This window comes from Pipra filicauda, unplaced genomic scaffold (genome assembly GCF_003945595.2).
Source record: "Pipra filicauda isolate LSUMZ 115617 unplaced genomic scaffold, ASM394559v2 scaffold16_size7369187_pilon, whole genome shotgun sequence".
Classification (NCBI taxonomy): domain Eukaryota; kingdom Metazoa; phylum Chordata; class Aves; order Passeriformes; family Pipridae; genus Pipra; species Pipra filicauda.
Genome location: NW_024104207.1, coordinates 3769190 through 3789597, shown reverse-complemented (window position 1 = coordinate 3789597; position 20408 = coordinate 3769190). Strand labels below are relative to the sequence as shown.

The 20408-nt window shown below is 35.9% G+C and overlaps 1 protein-coding gene across 1 annotated transcript in view; it reads right to left on the bottom strand.

Moving 5' to 3' along the window:
• Window positions 1-20408, bottom strand: part of NUP133 (nucleoporin 133) — a 32398-nt gene continuing 11990 nt past the window's right edge. Inside the window, exons 13-26 of the mRNA XM_027721406.2 lie at window positions 18538-18701; window positions 17047-17141; window positions 16699-16923; window positions 15597-15719; window positions 14538-14637; window positions 13309-13551; window positions 11958-12091; window positions 10252-10410; window positions 8672-8807; window positions 6756-6874; window positions 5206-5286; window positions 3860-3924; window positions 1414-1502; window positions 1-357 (exon numbers count right to left, since the gene is read on the bottom strand). Of these exons, the coding sequence (XP_027577207.2) occupies window positions 221-357; window positions 1414-1502; window positions 3860-3924; window positions 5206-5286; window positions 6756-6874; window positions 8672-8807; window positions 10252-10410; window positions 11958-12091; window positions 13309-13551; window positions 14538-14637; window positions 15597-15719; window positions 16699-16923; window positions 17047-17141; window positions 18538-18701 (1870 nt within the window). The 3' untranslated portion in view covers window positions 1-220. The remainder of the gene's footprint in view (window positions 358-1413; window positions 1503-3859; window positions 3925-5205; window positions 5287-6755; window positions 6875-8671; window positions 8808-10251; window positions 10411-11957; window positions 12092-13308; window positions 13552-14537; window positions 14638-15596; window positions 15720-16698; window positions 16924-17046; window positions 17142-18537; window positions 18702-20408) is intronic.

The following is a 20408-nucleotide window of genomic DNA, read 5'->3' as shown; positions in this document are numbered from 1 at the left end:
GTTTATGAAAGGCATGGAAAAAGAAAACTTTATTTTTATTTTGCCTGAAAACACAACTCTGGCTCCCCTGATTAAAGCATCGATGTCTATACATTTAAGACCAAGTATATTACTACTCATATAGATTTTAGCACAGTGTTAGCAAAAAACCAAACAAAACATAAAGTATAAAAGCATTCAAGAGTTCTTTAGAAAAAAATATTTAAAAGACCAGTGAGAATCATGCTTGTCCCTGAACGTAGAGTTCATAGTTTGCTTTTAACACAAATTCGAAGTAAGCATTGTATTTCAAGTTGCCAAGTTCATTTGCTTGCAGCAAGTCCTTCACCTCTGGTAAATATTCACTTAACTGGACTCCTACAACACAAAACCATTCATTACAACACTGATAAAAGTACTTTTCATTAGTAGTTATGATAATTTTTAAGTAAACACCTCCTCCTGCCTCATAGTTAAATTACTCTTCTGGAATTGGGAAGCTCTAATTCTATTATACACATCAAGAAATACAATAAAGCTTAAGCAGCCTGTAAAACTGAGTTTAAAAAGTTAATAATTTTTACTTAAACAGAGCTCAGTAATTTAATGATTAACCTCAAATCCAAGCTTTACATAACACTTCAACAAAATAAAAATAAATAATAAATAAAAGAAAGAAAAGGAAAGAGAAAAGAAAGCTCAGTCAAGTAATTAACATGTATCAGGTGCAACAGTTCATTCTGGGCTGTGAGACTCTTACAAGAGGAAGGAAATTAACAGGATCAGACACACAAAACCACAACTGTTTTGAAAAACTTCATTTTTCTATTTTCCACATGGAACCTTCTCTGTTTTGGAAAAAGTTCATATGCAGTAATATTAAAAACAGACTTTGAGTCCCAGTTGCTTTCCTTCTCTCACTCTCTCCTCCAGCTGTAACTTCCATGGTCAGAACTTCCTATGGTCAGCTTAAACTAGAGAAGGGGAAGCATTTTTATTTTTTTTTTTTTTGCTTTTGGAGAGAGAACACAAAAGCAAAAAAACATTTTAGCTTAAACAGATTAAGTTCTTCTGAGTGACAGTTAATTAGTTATTAATCCTGTATCCTACAGAAGATACGTATTTCACTCCAGAAGACCTACTCTACTGTACTGTAAGAAACCGCTAAAAATCTGGTAGGTGCCTTACTGAGCAAATCATTTGAGGGTACTAGGATTATAACCAGATTATAACCCAGAAATCTGCTCATGTCTTACCTGCCTGAACATTTTACAGAGATAGAACTAGCTCTAATGATTTTAATTGTCTAGTGGAATGCATCTTCATCACTCTGAGAATTTTTTGTCACTACTTCTTACATATTAGTGTTCATCTTAAGCAGCTTTTGAAACAACTAAATTTCAGACCCTTCAATTACATTTAAGTCCACTTTACCTTCTTTCAATAGCTTTTGTAGTATTTTCACAAATATACTATCTTTAGATGCTTCAATTGGATCATCTCTACCATCTGAACAAGACCATCTGCAAGTCAAAGAATAATTGGGGAAAGAATGGCACAGATGAAATAAAATTAAAACTAACAAGAACAAAAAACACAGGAAAATTTGATATATTATCAAAGGTGATTAATACATGTCCTCATGGAAGGCACTTGGTTATAGCTCAAAGCAAGAGGCTTTTCTATCTTTGTTAATAACTTTTTATTCCAAGAGTAAAATTGCAATGAAATTACAATGTCGTCTAGTTAGGAGGACAATAGGAATGTCTCCCTTCCTCTAAACCATAACACCCCCCACAAACAACATTATTTCTTTGATAAAACTATTGTCCATCAAGATAAGAATCACCTGTTCTCAGTAATTATATTTTATGTTTGAGATTATGAAAGTATAGAGTCTTTTTTTTTTGTAGAATAAAGGAAAAGAAGCAATTTACTCAAACCAAAACAAAAAGCAAACACCGAGAAAAGAGAAAAAAACCATTGTAAAATCTAAGCTGCAGGCCTGTAACAGCACACACAGACACAAAATGAAGTTTGTCTCCTTTGTGTTAAATGTTAAAACTCATGAGAGCCAGTCTCACCTGTGATACAAAAAAACCCCAAACAGATTTTTCTAAGAGTATTTTAAATGACAATTTCTCATCCTTACAGAGCTTTATATGTAGCAGTTTCAAGTCAACACCAACCTAACTTGTTTTGTTGTGGTTCTAACCTTTCAGTTGTTAAAATTTCCTGTCCCAAATGTTAAGCTGCCAGACAAAACCAGTTCTCATATCAATCCCTAAACTATCATGGGCCAGTGTGAACGTGCTTGCACCAGATCTGGACCTGGCTCCCAGAACCTATTACTGACAAATTCTCTGTACTTCACTGAAACCACAGTTTTATCCTGGATGTCACTTCAACTCTTAAATGTCTAGGATTTCATCCTTAATTCTACTGGGAAAAATGTGAGGAAAGGAGGGAGGGAAGGGGGTACGGGGATTTTCTCCTCTTAGGCACAGGAGGATAGTGTGGAGGATAGTGAGGACTCTATCAGAACATTAGGAGCACACCCAGCAAGGCTCTCCATCCTACCTGAGAACCTCACCACCACCTGTAGCCCTTAACCTAGAAAACAGATGCCATTCTTAAAAGTAGGTAATGTAACATGGCAAACGCTTACTTTTGCACACAGATGAAAGTTAACACTACCTCTTTTGAAACAGCAAGCAACCTCTTCGTACAGCCTTTGTGAGCCTCGCTAGACTGGAAACTCAACTGGGACATCAAGTTTTCTAAACACTGTTCAGTCATCTCAAATTGCCTCTGGTTAGCTACCAGAGTGCCCAAAATCTTGTCAGCATTATGTATGTTTGAACAGTAAAATTTTACATTCAAAATCCTGTTCTTGGCCCAGGGAAGATAGGTCATAAACCAATAACTGGACTGGTGCCATGCAGGAGTTCTGGATTCCTCTGTCTCTAAAATAATAGGAAGGGGACACTTGGAATATTGTGAACCTGTTTCTGCATATTATTTGTGTCGTATGTGGCAATAACTTTGTCATGCAACTAGGAATTTATTTTCTAGAAACTACCATCCTTTGGAATCTATCCTATGCACAAGTGTGAATGCAAATGCTGCTTATTTCAGTTTTAATCACAAATGGCACAGTGCATTTGGAATGTATTCTCATCCTTTCTTTCTTGAGTCCCTCTTGGAACACAGGTAGGAGTTAGAAAAGCTGAAGACTTCTGAAACTTAAAAAGAAGAGGGAGGAAATGCCATCTGAGTTATTTAAGCTGGGAGAAAACAGTGCCACTGTTCGAGGAGAAGATTTTCGGGACCAATTGGTTTCAGCCTATATTTGGGTTTGAATGTCCTTAAGTGTGGCTCTTCTAAGCAGTATTCAGGTTTCGATCTCTTCCAGTCATGAATGCAGCTTTAACTCTAAAAGATCATGACCTTGTCAACTGATCATGAACTTTTGTCACTTGGCTGAAACCAAGTGGAATAAAGGCTTGCAGGGAGTGACCTCTGCACATGTTGCTCTTATTAGAGCGCTTTTATTTGAGATGCCTCAAATGAAAAAAAAAAACTTCAGTGTAGGTCACTTCTTTTACTTTAGGAAAGGGTTCAAGTATAAAAGCTGCATGGTTACATTTTTGTGTCAAGTGCCAAGAATGCATAGTAGGTTGCCAGTGAGATAAATGAACAAAGTACTACAGATTTTTTTTGCTAGGGTTTCACTTTACAAATAAGAAGATACATTATACTTTACTAACCTTATACTACAAAATTCAATCTTTTTAGTGAGTTAGAGAATAGTACACTAAAATGTAATTCTGGAGAAGCTATGTCACAAATACTCCCAGTATCTTATATGCATACTTACCCATCTCTTTGGAGAGCCTTACAGAGAATTTTAAGTTTAAGATCATTTACATCCACTTCCTCTTCCTTCAATTCATATAAGGAGAAAAAAACAGGCAAATTAAAATTTTAAGGTTTTTTACAAAAGAAATAACCACTTTGTCACACAGATTACACCAATGACTTAGACCCTTCAATCACCGAACATAGTTTTTAACACATGCTAAACAGATGATCTGATCGGACTGTTGAAACACCAAACACTGTTTCTATCTGAAATCACGGCTCAGACTTTCCATATCACACTTGACTGCTGAAGTCCAGCTAACTCGATTTTAAAAAGGGCATATTTTAAAATATCAGTTTGTAAAATACTGTATTCCAGACAAGTTTTATTTTACGACGTGCTAAATGGCAACTGAAGTCATGGCTCTTTTTCCAGCATGGCCAAGCTAACTAGCGTGCATTAGTGTCCACATTAGAATATAGGTTTTATGAATATAACAGTAAATGACTTCAAAGATATACACTTGATCTGGAAAGGCATCCCCTTCACTGCACAGAAACTTCGAGGTAATTGTTGTCAAGCCCCTTTTGAAATATAATGTCAGAAAAACAACCATATGGTTTTTTCCAGCTCTTGATGTCCTGAAGCATCACATCTACTTTAAATTCCCCCCATAAGGGAAACCACGAACACTTGAATTTTAAAGCCTGGAAGCCAAAGGGTGGGTCTCAACTTTACGCTACACTTTTGTAAGGTAAAAGCAGGGAAAACAGGAAAACAGCTGGGTTTTAGACTCTAAACCACCATCTTCAATTTGTGCTGAATGGTTCTACACAAATTGTTACAAACTTAAATATCTGAAAAAAAAATAATTTTGAAATCTCATGGGTTTAGAGTGACATTTATCTTACTTAGATGCAAAAAAAAGAGTTGGGAGAAAAAGCAGACAGCAAATCTGTGGTTCAATGTTATTTACATGTTAAAAAGCTGGTGACTATCCCACATTACCTCATGACAATCAGCGAAATTGCCAAGAGGGAAGACGCAAGAACTAAACTACTAAAAAGAGACAATCTTAGTCCCATTTGGAGACAGCCTGTAGGGAAGCAAGGCCCTAAGAAAGAAACTATAGACTATAAATGGGAAGTGAAGATGAAGAGTGTCATTTTTCTTAAATCATCTAAACCACATTTGGCATTAAGTCTCCAGTGACTTAAAAACAAACTGAGAAAAATACATTGGGGGTTGTTTTAATTACCATACACCAAGCTAGTATGTTATTTAACTACAGATGCACCATCCTAACTTAAATAATAATAAATAAGTCTCTAGGTTAGAAATCCCTCAGAAAGTTTTCTTACCTCATCAATATATTCCAGCAGATCAAGTGCTTTCTTGAAGTCATATTCATTGGCTCTTCTGTTCTCATCACATATGTACATCTATGATATGAGAGATTAACATGGAGAACTATTTTTAGCCTACAAGCTAATGTAACCGGTATCACAGACAACTCACTGTGGGAAGACCACCATGTATTTTCCATTTACATGACCCTCTCATGAAAATATGTCTTGATTCAACTGCAAGTATTTTTATACCAAGGAATATATTTAAGGTTTTAGAGCAGCATTCCACCTACATGACAATGGTCTGTGGAAAAACGATATTGGATATAAGGCTGCTAGGTTTCAAATTTAAATGCCATTTAAGGCTGTAACATTCCTGGACTATTGTAGCCAGAGTTCAGCTCCACAAATAAGCTCTCAGAATTATTTTGGTAATCAAGCTCAAAGCAGTACTTATGCACATTTGCTGCCTTTCTCCTTTTAAAAACAACAGGTTTGCTATCAGTATTTCACAAACTCCGATTCTAAATTAGTACTTCAAAGGAAAATTAACACTAAGACTCTTTTAATTCACACTTTGCAAATTTCATTCTTGAGTTGCAAGCAGCAAGTATGAACACTGGTTTGACAAGAGAGAATTCAGAAAGAAAACTGTCATGGTGTCAGCGATTGCCAAGTCATGAGTGACACTACCTACTCTTCCCCAGTTCCACAGATAGCCTCATTTAAAGACAGAGGTAATGACTTCACAATCTGCTGTAAGCACTGTTCTAAGAAAATTAGGAAAATGTAAACAAGCATGCTTTGGATTTTCCACAGGATTACAGAAAAATAAGGAGTTGCAAAACTGACACCCAGACAGGACCTGATTTTCTTTTAATGTATTGCCTTTATTCATGGAATACTTTTTGTGTGCATCACTGGATGCTAAAAGTATGTGGCCAACAAGGCAGAAACAGTAAGGCTACTGGTTCCAGACTATCACCAGAAAGGGGTGTGGAAAAGAAGTCAGCATTATTAGTGATCCCAGCACTGGAGCAGTTCATGTTGTTTCATTATGGGTTAGATTTTTGTAAAAGAAAACAGAAGTAGAAACAGTTCAGGTGCCTCTTTGAAACAGGTGACCAAAAGCCTCTTCCTGCATCTAGTCCTTCCTTTTTCTATGTTGCGGCATCCTTCTCCACTAACATAGAATTCTTTGTTTTGCCTTCCAAGTTCTTCTCTCTTGAAAATGTAAATGAAGGTAGAAACTGTCTCAACTCTAAAACCTGTCTTAGACCAATAAATGAACTTCCAGCACTGATTTGATTTGCTTTTTCTTGTAGCAGCACTCTAAAGCACACATTCAACAAAAAGAAATTTGAACTAAAAACCAGAATTCTGAAGTTTGGTGCTGGCAGAAACTAAGCAAAGTTAAAATAATTAATACATTGGATCTTTAGGTGCTTAGCAAGTCATATGAGGGATAAAGGCAGTTATGATCTTCTCGTTTATTTTATCAACAGAGGCAGAAAACATACTGGAACTTTACCTGTGTAATGAAGTAAACATCAGATACTTACATCAATGAGCTGAGATGCAGACAACACTGGCATATCATTGAGGTTCAGCTGTTTCTCTGCCAGTAATTGTTCGGGAAGTGTCTCCTGATGTAACAAAAAGCGCTCCTGCTCTGCTATTTCTTGTCATTTAAGGAAATGAATGTTTCATGTTATTAAGATGTAATAATAAATTCTGCGGCATAATAGTAACTGTCAACTCACAATATTATTCAAGTCTACAAGTGTTTGTTATGAAGCATTCTGTTTGGACGCTAAGCTACATTCCCGAAGCAGAGAAACACTTCCACTTCACCATCCTGGTGAACTAGTTTTTACTTTCCACTCATGTTCCCAGTGTAGTGAAGATGGATAACTACTTTTTTCCCAAAACTATGAAAGGAATACATAGGATTGGATGGAAGCTGTTGTACTGTGTAGGAAAGCAAGTTGGTTGCAATTTTTAAGAACTACCTTTTGGCTGAAGACATGACATGGACTTGTTCCATCTCATGAATTGTTCAATTTTTGATTTGTTTTATACTTGCCAGCATGATCTGCTTCAGGGCCAGAAACTTATTAGGCTGAGACAATCAAAATGGAATAGCATCAGCCACACTATAAGAACCTCGCCCAATCCCACTCAATTCCACTGCACAGCAGAAAGCGGAAAATAACTCTAAGGAGCATTTTATCTGCTTAAAGGAATAAGCAAAATGTGGCAGGAATAATTATTCTTACATTATCAATAGGAAACTGATACACAAAGACCTTCAGTTTTAAAAACTGTATCATGTACCACACAGAAATGTGCAGCAGAGTAAAGTCCAGAAGAAATCTTGAGTCCACCAGCCTACTGAAATAAAGCTTTGATTTTCTCATTTTTCTACAGTTTTCCTATTTAAAGATGAGATTCTTCACATCTGCAGAGGCATTTTCAAAGTGATGAATAAATAAATTTAAACTTCAAGATTTCATCTAATGTTATAACTTAAAGGGTAGATAATACATTATTATTACTATTATGAGCTAAAAATAATTTGTAGAGCCTACTTAGTTAACATAATTATTACAAGGTTTTTTAAACAGGATTTAAGAACTGTACATAACACAGATAGATAAATACGCAGCTAAATAGAAGTAAGTTTGAGCAGTAACCTCAAGTCATATTCCAAAGCTTCCCCCTGGTGGCCAGAATCCTGTAACTAGTAGTGCAGAGCTGCCTTTTCACAAATTCACAGCACATGTCCTGCACAAACTATTTTCCAAAGGGATAGGAATAGCAGAGCAGTGAAACTGTTGCATTTTGAAGCAGAATAGGTATTCCTAATTTTCCCATTTACATCTGTTCAGTTAGAGCACCATGAAGCACTGTCATGGTAATTTTTCTAGATACAGAGATCAAGATGCTGAGAAAGCACTTCTTGATCACAACTGTATGTATTTGAAGGTTCATTATTGCTATACAACACAGTTACTATATTTCCTTGTACAGACTATGAGCCTCAGGACTTGAGAAGAATTTGAAGTTGAATGCCATTCAGTAAACAGAAATTAAATAATTTTTACCTTGCATCTGAAATATAAAATGGAGATTCACGAAAATATATTCAGCGTGAACGGTTTACAAGTTTCAGTCACTTCAGAACTGTCTAATTTCTCAAAGTACTATGTAGGTTGCTATTGATGCCAATATTTTACATGTTATCGGAAAAAGTGAAAGGTAAAATTTCCCATTCTTGTAGTCCCAACTCGTAGGTGACAGTGAATACTGAGGTTACTGCCTCATGCTGTCTTCCTTGTGCTTCCTAAAATGAGCAAAATCATCAGCCAATTTATCCTTACCACATTGTTAGAGCCCTGAACGTAACAAATTAACAATCTGAAAAATTAACGTGATTCTAATTCAATAACTTGACTTCGTCCTTTTTATTTCTCACCTTCTATTTTCTCTTGCAGTATGTCTTCTGAAAAGTCAGACGCTAACGCAGCTAATTTGCTCAAGCCAAGAAGTGTTTTCTTCTTTGCAAAATATCTTGTCTCCATATTTGCTAAAGTCTGCAATGTTCTGTGAGCCTAAAATTAATAAAGATGCTGTAAATCAGTTTTATAAATTAAGATCAGAAGGTTAACAGACAAGGATTTTATCTGAACAGCAGTCTCACAGGTATTTATTATTATAAATATAACTATATATATACTATAACCTTTATTTTTAAAAGTTGTACCGTTAGCATAATAAAGCTGCATTATACTCTTCAGGAAGAGACATAGGTCTCTCCCCTCCAATAGTACTGAAAAAAAAAATCCTTTCAGTATTGATCAAGGAAAACTACCTTATGATCAAAGGATAAATTGCAACTTCATCTATTGTATCTCTGGGATCTAATTTAAGGATCTAATTTAAGGCTTTGCAATAAAAGCCAGGCAAATACGCTTTGACAGAACACTTTTGCATGCAGATTGATTTATCTGCTAATTTGGGAATCTGAAAAAATAGAATTATACATATAACTGTTGCAGTAAACAAATAGATAGGCAAGAATTTATTTGTCTATCAGACAAGAGAACAAAGTTTCTGAGCACTTACTCAGAAATAAAATATCTAGACTGAACTAGTTGTATATTTTAGAGTCCCTGCCCCCTCTTCACAGTGCTTTCCTGTAACTCAGAAAATCTCCATCGACACAAATAGAGTATTACAATATTCTTGGAGGTGGTTTTTTTGTTTTGGTTTTGGCTGGGTTTTGGGGGGTGTGTGTGTTTTGTTTGTTTAAGGGACATATGGCATTATCAACTTACAATTTGCAGTGGGATAAACATTTCCATGCTTTGCATGCTTAAATGTGCAGGTGGATTGAAAGAAATCATTTTTGTTTTGAAATAGTTTAATTACTAAAGTGAAATACATTCATAAGTCTAGCAGAGGGAAGGAAAGACTGACCAGCAAAAAGAGGAAAAAGAATAACTGGACAGCTTAGAAGGCAACAAAAGATCACGTTTAAAACAATGTCACATTAATCTATTCACATGCACATTTGCTATTAAAAAGTACTTTTAAACTATGCATGTAAGTGATTAATCAATAGCTTTTTTACTTTTGTGACACCTTCAAATTCGCTGACTTAAAGAAATTAGTCTTGAAACAGAAGTTTCAGTTTTTCCCTCAACAGATAATCTTATAATGCTATTGATATTCACTGTAAAACCCCAATTCCACTGAAGTAGTGACCATGCAGCCAAACCAAACTTCCTTGGTAAAAAATACTAGCCACCAACAAGGGATGAGCATGCCTAACTTCCACTACATGGTGCAGTGGCTTAGATGATATACTAGGTGGTTCCTGAAGGAAGGCTTTTGGTACTCCATTAACTATCTGTGTCATCTCTCCCCAAACTCATGTAGATAAGCTGTCTTTTGATGATGAAGAGTCATAACTAGATAACTTGCCTACGTGAATATGTATTTGACCTGTTTGATATGTGATATTTCAGTTTGCTTGTATTTAAGAAACCCTACCTTTTGCAAATCCTGACTATTTATTTCATGTAACCAGCTCAGATGTTCATGAGCTTGCAAGAAACTGGCCAGCTGTCCATGCTGAGCAATAGGCTGAGATAACAGCTTCCCTCGTTTTCCTTTTTCTAGATACCAGCGAAACAGGAAATCTGAAAAATTCTGAAAATAAAAGGAATATGAACAGTTTTTAAGTTACATTTATATATATATATGTATAATGCTTTATAAAATACAATTGGACAGAAAGTAGTAAGAACCTGCTTGATAAAACCAGACACACAACAGAAAATACAGTGGTGATGAAAAAACATAAGAGCCCTGATAGAACTAGTGTTTAAAGAATTCATAAGCTACTCTGCAATAGATGCTGATAAACACAGAACCCTTCAATGGAAGCAAAGGAAATACCAAATGTAAATTCTTCACATTAACACACAAGAACGGAAACAGGTATCACATCAATCACAATTCTAGTTTCATTTTTATACTTGTTCCTTTGCCCCCCTGAAAACTCCATCTTATTATTTCCTTTCATAAATAAATTTACGTCCACTGTCAATGTTTTTGAAACATTCCCGCCTATCTCCAAGTGAACCTACAATCTTACTTCCTCAGGCATTGTTAAAAAACTTCTTTTTTTTTAAAAAACACCCTGTTTTATCTTCAAAAACTTCAATGTGAAATAACTAATCAGGATTTATGTTTGAGATTTAATTTAGTCTTTTCAGGATAATTTTAGAATAATGCTACATTTAAACAATTAGGTTTGAAGAGGCCTTCAGTCTGATAGTCTATCCATTAACCACATTAATCTTTTTTCAGGAAGTCTTAAATTTCCCCTTTAAAATAAAGCATGTGAAAAGGGAAAAAAAAAAGATAATTTATCCCCTTTGGCAGTCACTCTAAATATTTAAGCCTCACTGTTGAAAAAGTTTGCTATAACTTCTGTCCATTACTGCTACTTTTGTATTTTCTTATTAAAACAACCTTTCGGTACTGTCTTTTTTAGAAAACATGTAGACAGCAGTTGTTGTGGAAATCTAAACAAATTGATCTCACCAATTCTCAAATTAAGAACCTTTTGTACCAGTCCCGCTCACTTCAAGTAATCCCTACTGCCTTTTCCTTAAGCTTTCCCATATTTCAGCACACTTGTAAGATTTTACACTAGATTTTAACAGACATTGGAAAAGCTGTCCAACAAGTACATAGCAAGACAATGAAAGAAATCTTAAAACAACACCCTACCTTCCTACTCTTGACTGCTTTTTAAACATCATATTCCTACATTAACTACTTCTCTATTTATACATTAAACAATCTTCTTTTCTGGAAATTATCCTTAAATTTATATTGCATTAGTTAAATAAAACAACAGCATCTCTGAGAAGTCACAAAATGCTGAAAAACGTTGAGTTTATGTGTTTGAGGCACTAAAAAGGTCCCACAAAAGCCACTACCCACGCAGCTGGTACCCGTATTTCTGCTGACTTGCTTTGCAGTCTCGGGGTAAAATACTCCATTGAATATTTTACAGTGAACATTGACTTCAATTTTCCACATTACTCCTATATGTACATGTAAATACATATGCTTAAAAAAACCACAGACCCCCCCCCCAAAAAAAAACCCAATAAATTTTGCAACATTTCAGGTGCAAACTTACTATAAAACACTATCTAAAGGAAACAGAAAAAAAGACTTACCTGATCTGCAAACTGAGTCATGTAACGTTGTAATCTGGCCTGGTTGTCTGTCTGCTCGCACATCTGTACCAGGATATCAAAGTCGCAGTACTTCTCTGCTAAAGCGGCTGCCAGCTGGTACTGTCCCAGGGAAACTAAGTAACCAAGAAAAAGAAGTTATACCAGACACGCTCAGCATTGTCTGTAAGAGAATGACCCAGGGCAGAAACCAGAAAAACAAAAACAGGTTTCAAGTGTTCACACTGAGGAGATACCTACACATTCCCAAAGAAACATTCCCCTACTGCATCCATCTCCTGTGTACATGCAAGCTCAATACCTACCACCTCTGTCCCACAATACAAGAGGAACAAAAGGAATACTAAATGGTCAGTATATATATATATTCCATTTTCTTTGAAACTTAGCATCATCTCTTTGTACTGGGAGAGGGGATCCCACCCATGACTTAATATCTGTAATAACAGCCACTTAATTACACAAAGTGAAGAAACAGCAGGTAAAGGCTTTTGATAAAGAACAAAACAAATAAAGACTACTGGGCTCGTATTAAAAAGATATTACTTAGAATCCTTCCTTTTGGTTCAGTTAAATAGGTAAGAGTTAGAAGAATAGTCGATTTTGTTTGCAAGGAAATATAAGCCTTAGATTTAACATCATGATACAAAACGTATTATAAGCTAACAGAGCCCATGAATGTCAATAAAATGGAGAATAAGAATTTAAACTTTTCTTAAGGATGCTCAAGAATGACTATTAGATTCTTACACTCATATAATGTGTTTTAGTCTATAAAAATTAAAATCTATTTACTCCAAGTTAATTCTACTTAAAAAGGGAGCTTTTCTGTCACTTATTCAATAAAGACTTCATAACATTCAACATATTAAACAATGGACATGATTATTAAATAATCAAGATTCCAAAAGTAACTTTTCCCTGAAAAACGCTAAACAAGCTTTCAGGCATATAACTTTATCTCAGCTTGCAGCAATATAAACATTTCAAAATCCATTTATAGACTATTTTCATCCAAGCAACACATGATAAAATCCTGCCAGAAAAATACAACAAGTTAGCAGAGGAAAAAAATTCAAAGCAGCAACAGGTCTAATAAGAGGCGTATACCTCTTATACTGCAGTGGATGCAGTCCTGGATGCAATCCTGTAATCTGTTTTTATTTTGTAAATATCTCATTAAATCATACAAACAGTCACTTATACTCTGAAAGCAAATGTGTAGAACAAATAGAATTCATACACAGAGGCCATTTACTCTATCAGACTTGTGTCATTTCCTCACTGAATGGACCATTTAATCCTTGCATTAAAGAAAACAGACAGCACTTACGGAGAGGAGACAAGAGCTCCGATCTTTTCTGGACATATTCCATTTCCAGATTGCTGTATCGCTCCTGATCAGCCAGGCGATCCACAGACTTGAGCTGAGAGATGTAGCCATCCAGGAAACAATCCAGTAGTGCCACCAGCTGCTCAGCCACAACGCTGCGGAGGTTACTGTCCACCTGGGGATACACCACCTTCAGGATGATTCCGTGCTGACGCGTTACTGCTGCACGAACGCCACTGGATGCTTGGGAACACAACACGGTGAACATTAAAACAACAACCCTAGCACCACAGCAATCTATCCTGAAGTGTAAGAAAAACATTAGTATTTATAATTAAAAAAAAAAAATAGAAGGAAAAAAGCTAATAAATGTTTAAATTTTAAAAATCAAAGCAATACCCCAAAAAACACCTACTCCCATCTACCTTTACATATTGAATTTGGCCAAGATGTGGTAAACAAAAAAACCGCCTCCGAACTACACAGATCTATGCTGTCAAGTATCAATACTAGCTCTTTTTCCAGAAGAAAAGAATCAATTCCATGAACTCTAAGCAAAGTAAGAGAATACACAGAAGGAAAAGGCAACTTTTTTCAACCGGATTTAAATACTTCGGTGTAGTCATCACAACATAAGACCAGAACAGTTGCATGGGTCCTGCTATTCAAAAGATTTTTATCCTGGAAGCACTAAACTAGTGTGTTTTAGACATATAGGCCACAAGGAAGCTTAAGCACCAACTGGAAAATGCTTTCTTCTGCAAACACTTGTTCTGATAATTTTCCTGCTATTCAACTATCAAAACAAAATACACTTAGGGAAATGGAGAACCATCAGTCCTTTTAAAACAGTTACAGATCACATTTTATGATTTATTTTAATGTTATGTATCCCACAGATCTGCCAATCAGAACCAATGCATAAAAAATAATTATAAAAATTATAAAATCAGTTTTGTTTCCCAAACTTGTAGTTTTGTAGTCAAATTTCTAATGCAAGTTTTAAAAAGTTATCATCAATACTGGACAAAATAACTGTTCATTGATTCATTCCATTTCATTCCCTAAATTAAAACTTTAGCTTCTCTTATCCTTACTGACAACCCTGTAGCACCTTTTACCAGGAAGTTTAAAATTCAGACTGAAATTCATGTGTTCTGAAACTTACAAAAACAGCTTTTTGGTTAGCTTTTTTGATAATTAAAAAAATTGTAATAACAATTTCTCACCTGTCCATGGAATATATTCAGGTTCTCTTTCTGGAAGCTCTCCTGTTTTATATGAAGAGGCTCTAGACTGACGATACTGACAGGCAGCTTGTAGCATGTCCTATTTAAAGGCAAGGATGTAAGTATTTTAAAGTCTACCTCCATATACACAGACCATAAAAGGTGTTGTCTTCTATAATTCTGAGATGTTCTTTTAATATCCCCATTTTTTCTACAGAATCACAGAATATCCTGAGTTGGAAGGGACCCACAAGGATCACTGAGTCCAGCTCCTGGCCTTGCACAGGACCATCCCCAAGTCACACCATGTGCCTGAAGGTATCATCCAAACACTTCTGGAACTCTGTCAGGCTTGGTGCTGTGACCACTTCCCTGAGAAGCCTTTTCCAGTGCCCAACCACCCTCTGGGTGAAGAACCTTTTTCTAACATCCAGCCTAAACCTTCCCTGACACAATTTCAGGCCATTCCCTTGGGTCCTGTCACTGGTCACCATAGAGAGGAGATCAGTGCCTGCGCCTCCTCTTCCCCTTGTGAGGAAGTTGTAACTGCAATGAGGTCTCCCTTCAGTCTCCTCTTCCCCAGGCTGAACAGACCAATCGACCTCAGCTGCTCCTCATACGGCTTCCCCTCAATGTCCTTCAGCATCTTTGTTGCCCTCCTTTGCACGCTCTCTAAGAGCTTAATATCTTTCTTATACTGTGGTGCCCAAAACTGCACACAGTGTTCAAGGTGAGTACTTTCTGTACTTCCTCACCTATGCAAGAAACCTCAGTGCTCAAGCACAAGATCTTCACTTTTTGCTACATATTCATGATTTCACAACTTCCAATAAAGATGCAACTTCTCAAATTCTCTTTAACCGTAGCTCAGGAGGAAAATGAATGCTGCTAATTCTGCACAAGGCTATCTTTTACTTTCTAATATAATTGGATACGTGAAAAGCGCATTCACTTTTGTTCTCATGTCAGTAACTTAGATGGGCTGCATTCAGCTTGTTCTGTGTTACTCAGTGTTTATCTTCCCCTCCCACAAGCATATTGGTTAATGCAGTTCTATACCTTAATGATGTTGTTCACATTTACAACTATCTGGGCCCACTCAATTGATTCCATAGGCATGTCTTTCAGGATTTGCTCCTCCTCTTCTAATAAGCATTCAAAGATGGAATCTATCTGGGACACCTTAAAGACAGAAGGAAAAATTGCACTGAACACAAACATGTCCATTATCAGCTGATATCTGAAAGCCAAGTTAAGAGCTGTATTGAAAAACAAACATATTAGTAGAAACCACATAAATAGCCAAAAATATTATAAAGTATAACTACTCTAATGGATAATGAAATCACCAGCTTATGTCTCATACAATACTTAAGACTACAAAAAATGCCTTCCTTCTGGACTTAAATCTGGAAGGAAAAAAAAAAATCCTCATTTTTTGAAGGTAACTCCATAGACTTTCATTAAACATATCCCTCCATCATCTTCTGAAATATTTGGCAGCAGAATCTCTGTTAGATAAAGTATACTTGATAGCATTAAACTATTATTTCTATTTTCTTTCATATTTATTTTTCTCCATTAGCAACTACTGTCCTCAACAGGAAAAAACTTCCTAAGAATAAATGTTTTGTGCATAGTTCTTCTCAAGAAGGAAAAAAGATATAAAGACAGAGCGCTCGACTGGAACACAGCATAAACTGAGAGCTAGCTTAGCTTGACTAATGTTAGAGAGGACAAAAATTATGAGAGACTAAATTGATACAATTCCATCAAAGGACAGCTCATGAAAGCAGCTCTAACTGGAAAGCTTCATACTCTTCAGTCCACTCCTTAAAAATTATAACTTGGCATACATCTCCTTATGTGTCAGAGAATTTCACTTGTCTTTTTCCTTACTTATCCATGTTGGGTAGTTGGAAATTAAAACAACTTTACTTCTGCTACATGAAATTTGTCAGAATTTATGTTTCAGCTGCAGACAAAATAAAGTACATGCACTAAAGTAAGGGAAGTACTACCACATCATTCCAATTTAAAGGGTAATTGTGTAAAACTGAATTGATTTTTACAGAGAAAAGTTTCAAAGTATACATTAAAGCACTGCTGCATTTACTACATGCAGTGCTATACAATAATTCAGAAATGACAGGTTTCTTACCTCTCTAAAGAACACATCAGCAGGGGTAAGACTCGGTGGAACATCACACTCCCTTTTGTTTAATGCGATCAGTATAGCAGCATTCACTAGATCAGGCAGCCTGGAGTGGTGATTCTTGAGAACAATAGCTGCTGCCAGTTTCTCTGCGTGCTCACAGAGCAGAAGTCGAGTTGCCATCGGCATCCCTCGCACTGGAAAACTGCCCAGACGTTCAAATACACCAACCTTTCATTAAAAAAAACCAAACAACAAAACACCACATGCACTTCAAACAGCGTTCTAGATGAACTACTTTAAGACAAAGAAATAATCTCTGTGTGCTGATACCAAAAGAACATTATAAATTACCTGATGAAGAAACTCAATGAAAAAGGAATGTGCTTTTGTTTTATCCTCTAGCTGATGAAGGAGAATGAGAGATGTGTTGCTGAAACCAGCTGCTTCTAAAAAGAGAAAAATCTTAGAGCACTTGGTATCTTAATTTCTGGGTAACTATGTTTTTTGCCTCTGAGATAAAGTTATTTCTATAAATTTTTACAGCGTTACCACACTAGTACTTTTTTAAGTATAAGCACATACATTTATAGACTGCTTACCATGCTATTTGTGTTTTTTCAACTCTATCTATATATACATCTATACATATTTACATATAGCTGAAGTAAAGCTTTTAGAAGAAATAAAGTATCTTTAGATCAGTACTATTCTTAAGTACTCAATTAATTATGCTGCTAAAATAGAACCTCATCAGCTTACTCCAGATTTAGTAAGATTCAGATTCAAATTTTTATCTTCATTGTGGAGTAGCTATTGCTAAATTTACTATGGCCTAGACCACAGCTACTAGAAACTAAAGTGTTAATAGGCATTCAGATCTAATTGACCTTGCATCCAGAATTTTTGTATATTCTAAGTGTGCTTGGAATATCAAGATAAAAAACTTGGAAGAACTATCACTATGAACAAAATTAGCAAGACTGTTTCCAAGAAGCCATCAATTTTCACTTCTGGCTTTAGCCAGGAATAAACACAGATAGGCTGCCAAATTTAAAATAAAATTGATTCAGAAAATACCAAGGATATGATGCCTGACAAATTCTAACTGGCTGCAACGCAGAAACAACAGCAGGAAGCATCATCCAACTGTAACTATTTACATGAATTTTCAAACTAAGCCTCTGCTCTGTAAATGGCAACTACTGCCCAGAGGTGCTGGGGCCACTTACAAATGAACACTATTTGTAAGAGAAGGAAGCATGAACAAACAAGTTTCTTGATAAAAGCATGTCTGTTTTAATCCTTTTAAATCTTTATGTACAACAAATACTCCTAAATTAATTTCTCTAGTCCTCTTTCAGGCAGACATAAATACCACTGTCCCAGAGCGATACAAGCTCACTCTACCCAGGATCCATGCCGAGCAGAAGCTGTGCAGTCACACTGACAAATAGGCTAAGAATGAACAAATAAGTTCTTCCTCTTAACACATCTATTTTTCTGAAAATAATTTAGAACCATACAAGGAAGCATGAAAACACTAAAGTGAGACCACCTGTTATCTGCACAAAGTACCCTTCTCAGAAACACGTTTTCCTTGCTGTTCGTGTTTACTATATGAAGTCAAGAACTAACCACACTAGACTGCAAGTTTATCTGGTAGTCTCATAAGATGCATCTTTAAGCCTTTCTGGAAATGTACCTAGTGGTGGCAGAGGGCAAGGGACACCTATGCCTTTTTTGCAAAGTTTAAATTATAATTTTATCTGCAACATTGGAGATGTTATTTCAGGAAAAAAAAAAAAAAAAAAGACAAAGGAAAACCTCCAGAACTGCAGTTACCTTCAGGTACAGATTCAGCCCATCTTGGATCAGAGGCAGGGTAGTCATCCATTAAGTCCACACTGATCTGAGTCACTGCCCTATCCAGTTCAGTATCAGATTCCAGATCCGCATTACTTGGAAAGACCTCAACTACCATGCTTTGTGCATTGACTATATCTTTCCTGAAATAAATGAAACACAAAGTATGTGAAATAAAATCATTAGACAGGATTAGTAGAAAGAGCCCCTCAGTTAGGATTTTCTAATAGGCTTTTCGTGAAGTGCTTTAGATTATAAACATCAAGCATTTTTTGCACTCATTCTGAGTCTATAGATAAAAGGTATTCAAATTCTTTTAAAGCAAGTAGACTACATGACCTATAAAACAAAAAAGCACAAGCCAGGAAGTGTTTCGAGTCACATTTTATTCTACTGTTCCCATTATTACTATTTAAGAGAAAAGACTCACCATACAGAGGTAAGTCTGGATGTCTCCGGTGGCGAAGTCATGACATTTCTACTGCTTGCTTTAAAATTCTCTCAAGAGGACACATAATCCCTCCCACTAATGGCAATAGAGTGCAGCTTGTAAAAATGCTTCAGCAAATATAATGCGTTATTTTTATTTTCTGTAATTTCAAATAATCCTGTTTTATTCACGTCAATAAGTAAAAGAGCAAGAAGCATCCAAATCTTAAACCTCCTAGATCTGAAGCTGTACTGAAGAATGTAAGAAGTATGCAATATACACAAAAAACCCCACAGATTTGATTTTGTGACTAACAAACTGAAGTGTTCTGACTGAGAAGGGATATTGTGATTCCAATATTGGCAATACTTATATTTTTCAGGAAACTTTCAGTTTAAACACGTACATGACCAAGGTGTCTTGAAATAAAAAAAACCAAAAAACAGCAGTGCATCCAGAAATCACACAAAGGTAAACTAAAGCAAAGAATACTATTAAAAACTGGAATATACTGAATCTTCTACTAAAGAAGAAAGTCTGTTCTTTACAACCCTACAGGACATGTGTTTCTAAGGAAATTATATGGTACTTTATTACCTCCTTCAAACCATGATGTGCCATCAAAAAGGTCAACTCGCTCTTTCCACAGAACTTCCCACCCCCTATAAAGATCACTAGGTCTGTAAAGCTGCCTGTGCTCACCACACAGCTGGTGGACTTAACATTTCCACTGACTGCACAACCTTCCATTATTTGCTCTGCATCAACTCACTGGCCATCTGGACAGGCCATTGCTACATCTGTTCTGGAGGAGATTGCTCCACTCATTTTACCATACTGTTTTTTTTGGAAAAAAATCAGAATAAATACTAAACACATAAAATTATTATTTTCTTCTAGTTTTATAATTCTAATCCAGACTTTAATCAAAATAACGTTAAACTTTCATACTGTATCACACTGTTTTCCTTACTACCTCCCAATTTCTTCTGTTTCCAACCCCCTTGTTCACATCCTCAATGACATCAACCTTTATGTTTGAAAGGCTCTCAGGCCTTAGCTACTCCAGTCACCAACAGTCATCTTCAGCAGCACTTTTAATGACACTTCTCAATACACATAGATTTCGTCTAAATTCTGTGCCTGCTTTCAGATCTTGCATTGGTATCCTCTGTTCTATGTGCCTAATCCCCTTCATTATCTCTTACTTCACATTACCTTTATTTCAAAAGCACTCCTACCTCCTGTTATCTTCAATCTGTTCTTTCCAAGTTTTAAGACTCTTTAAGGAGATTAGTCCTAAGAAGGTTTGTGGGTTGTTTGTTTTGGCTTTTTTAATAAGCATATATTGAAAAAATTCCCTCTAAATATAATTAATCTAAGTTTACAGATCTTTTTACCTTCTTCTCTCTCCTTTTCC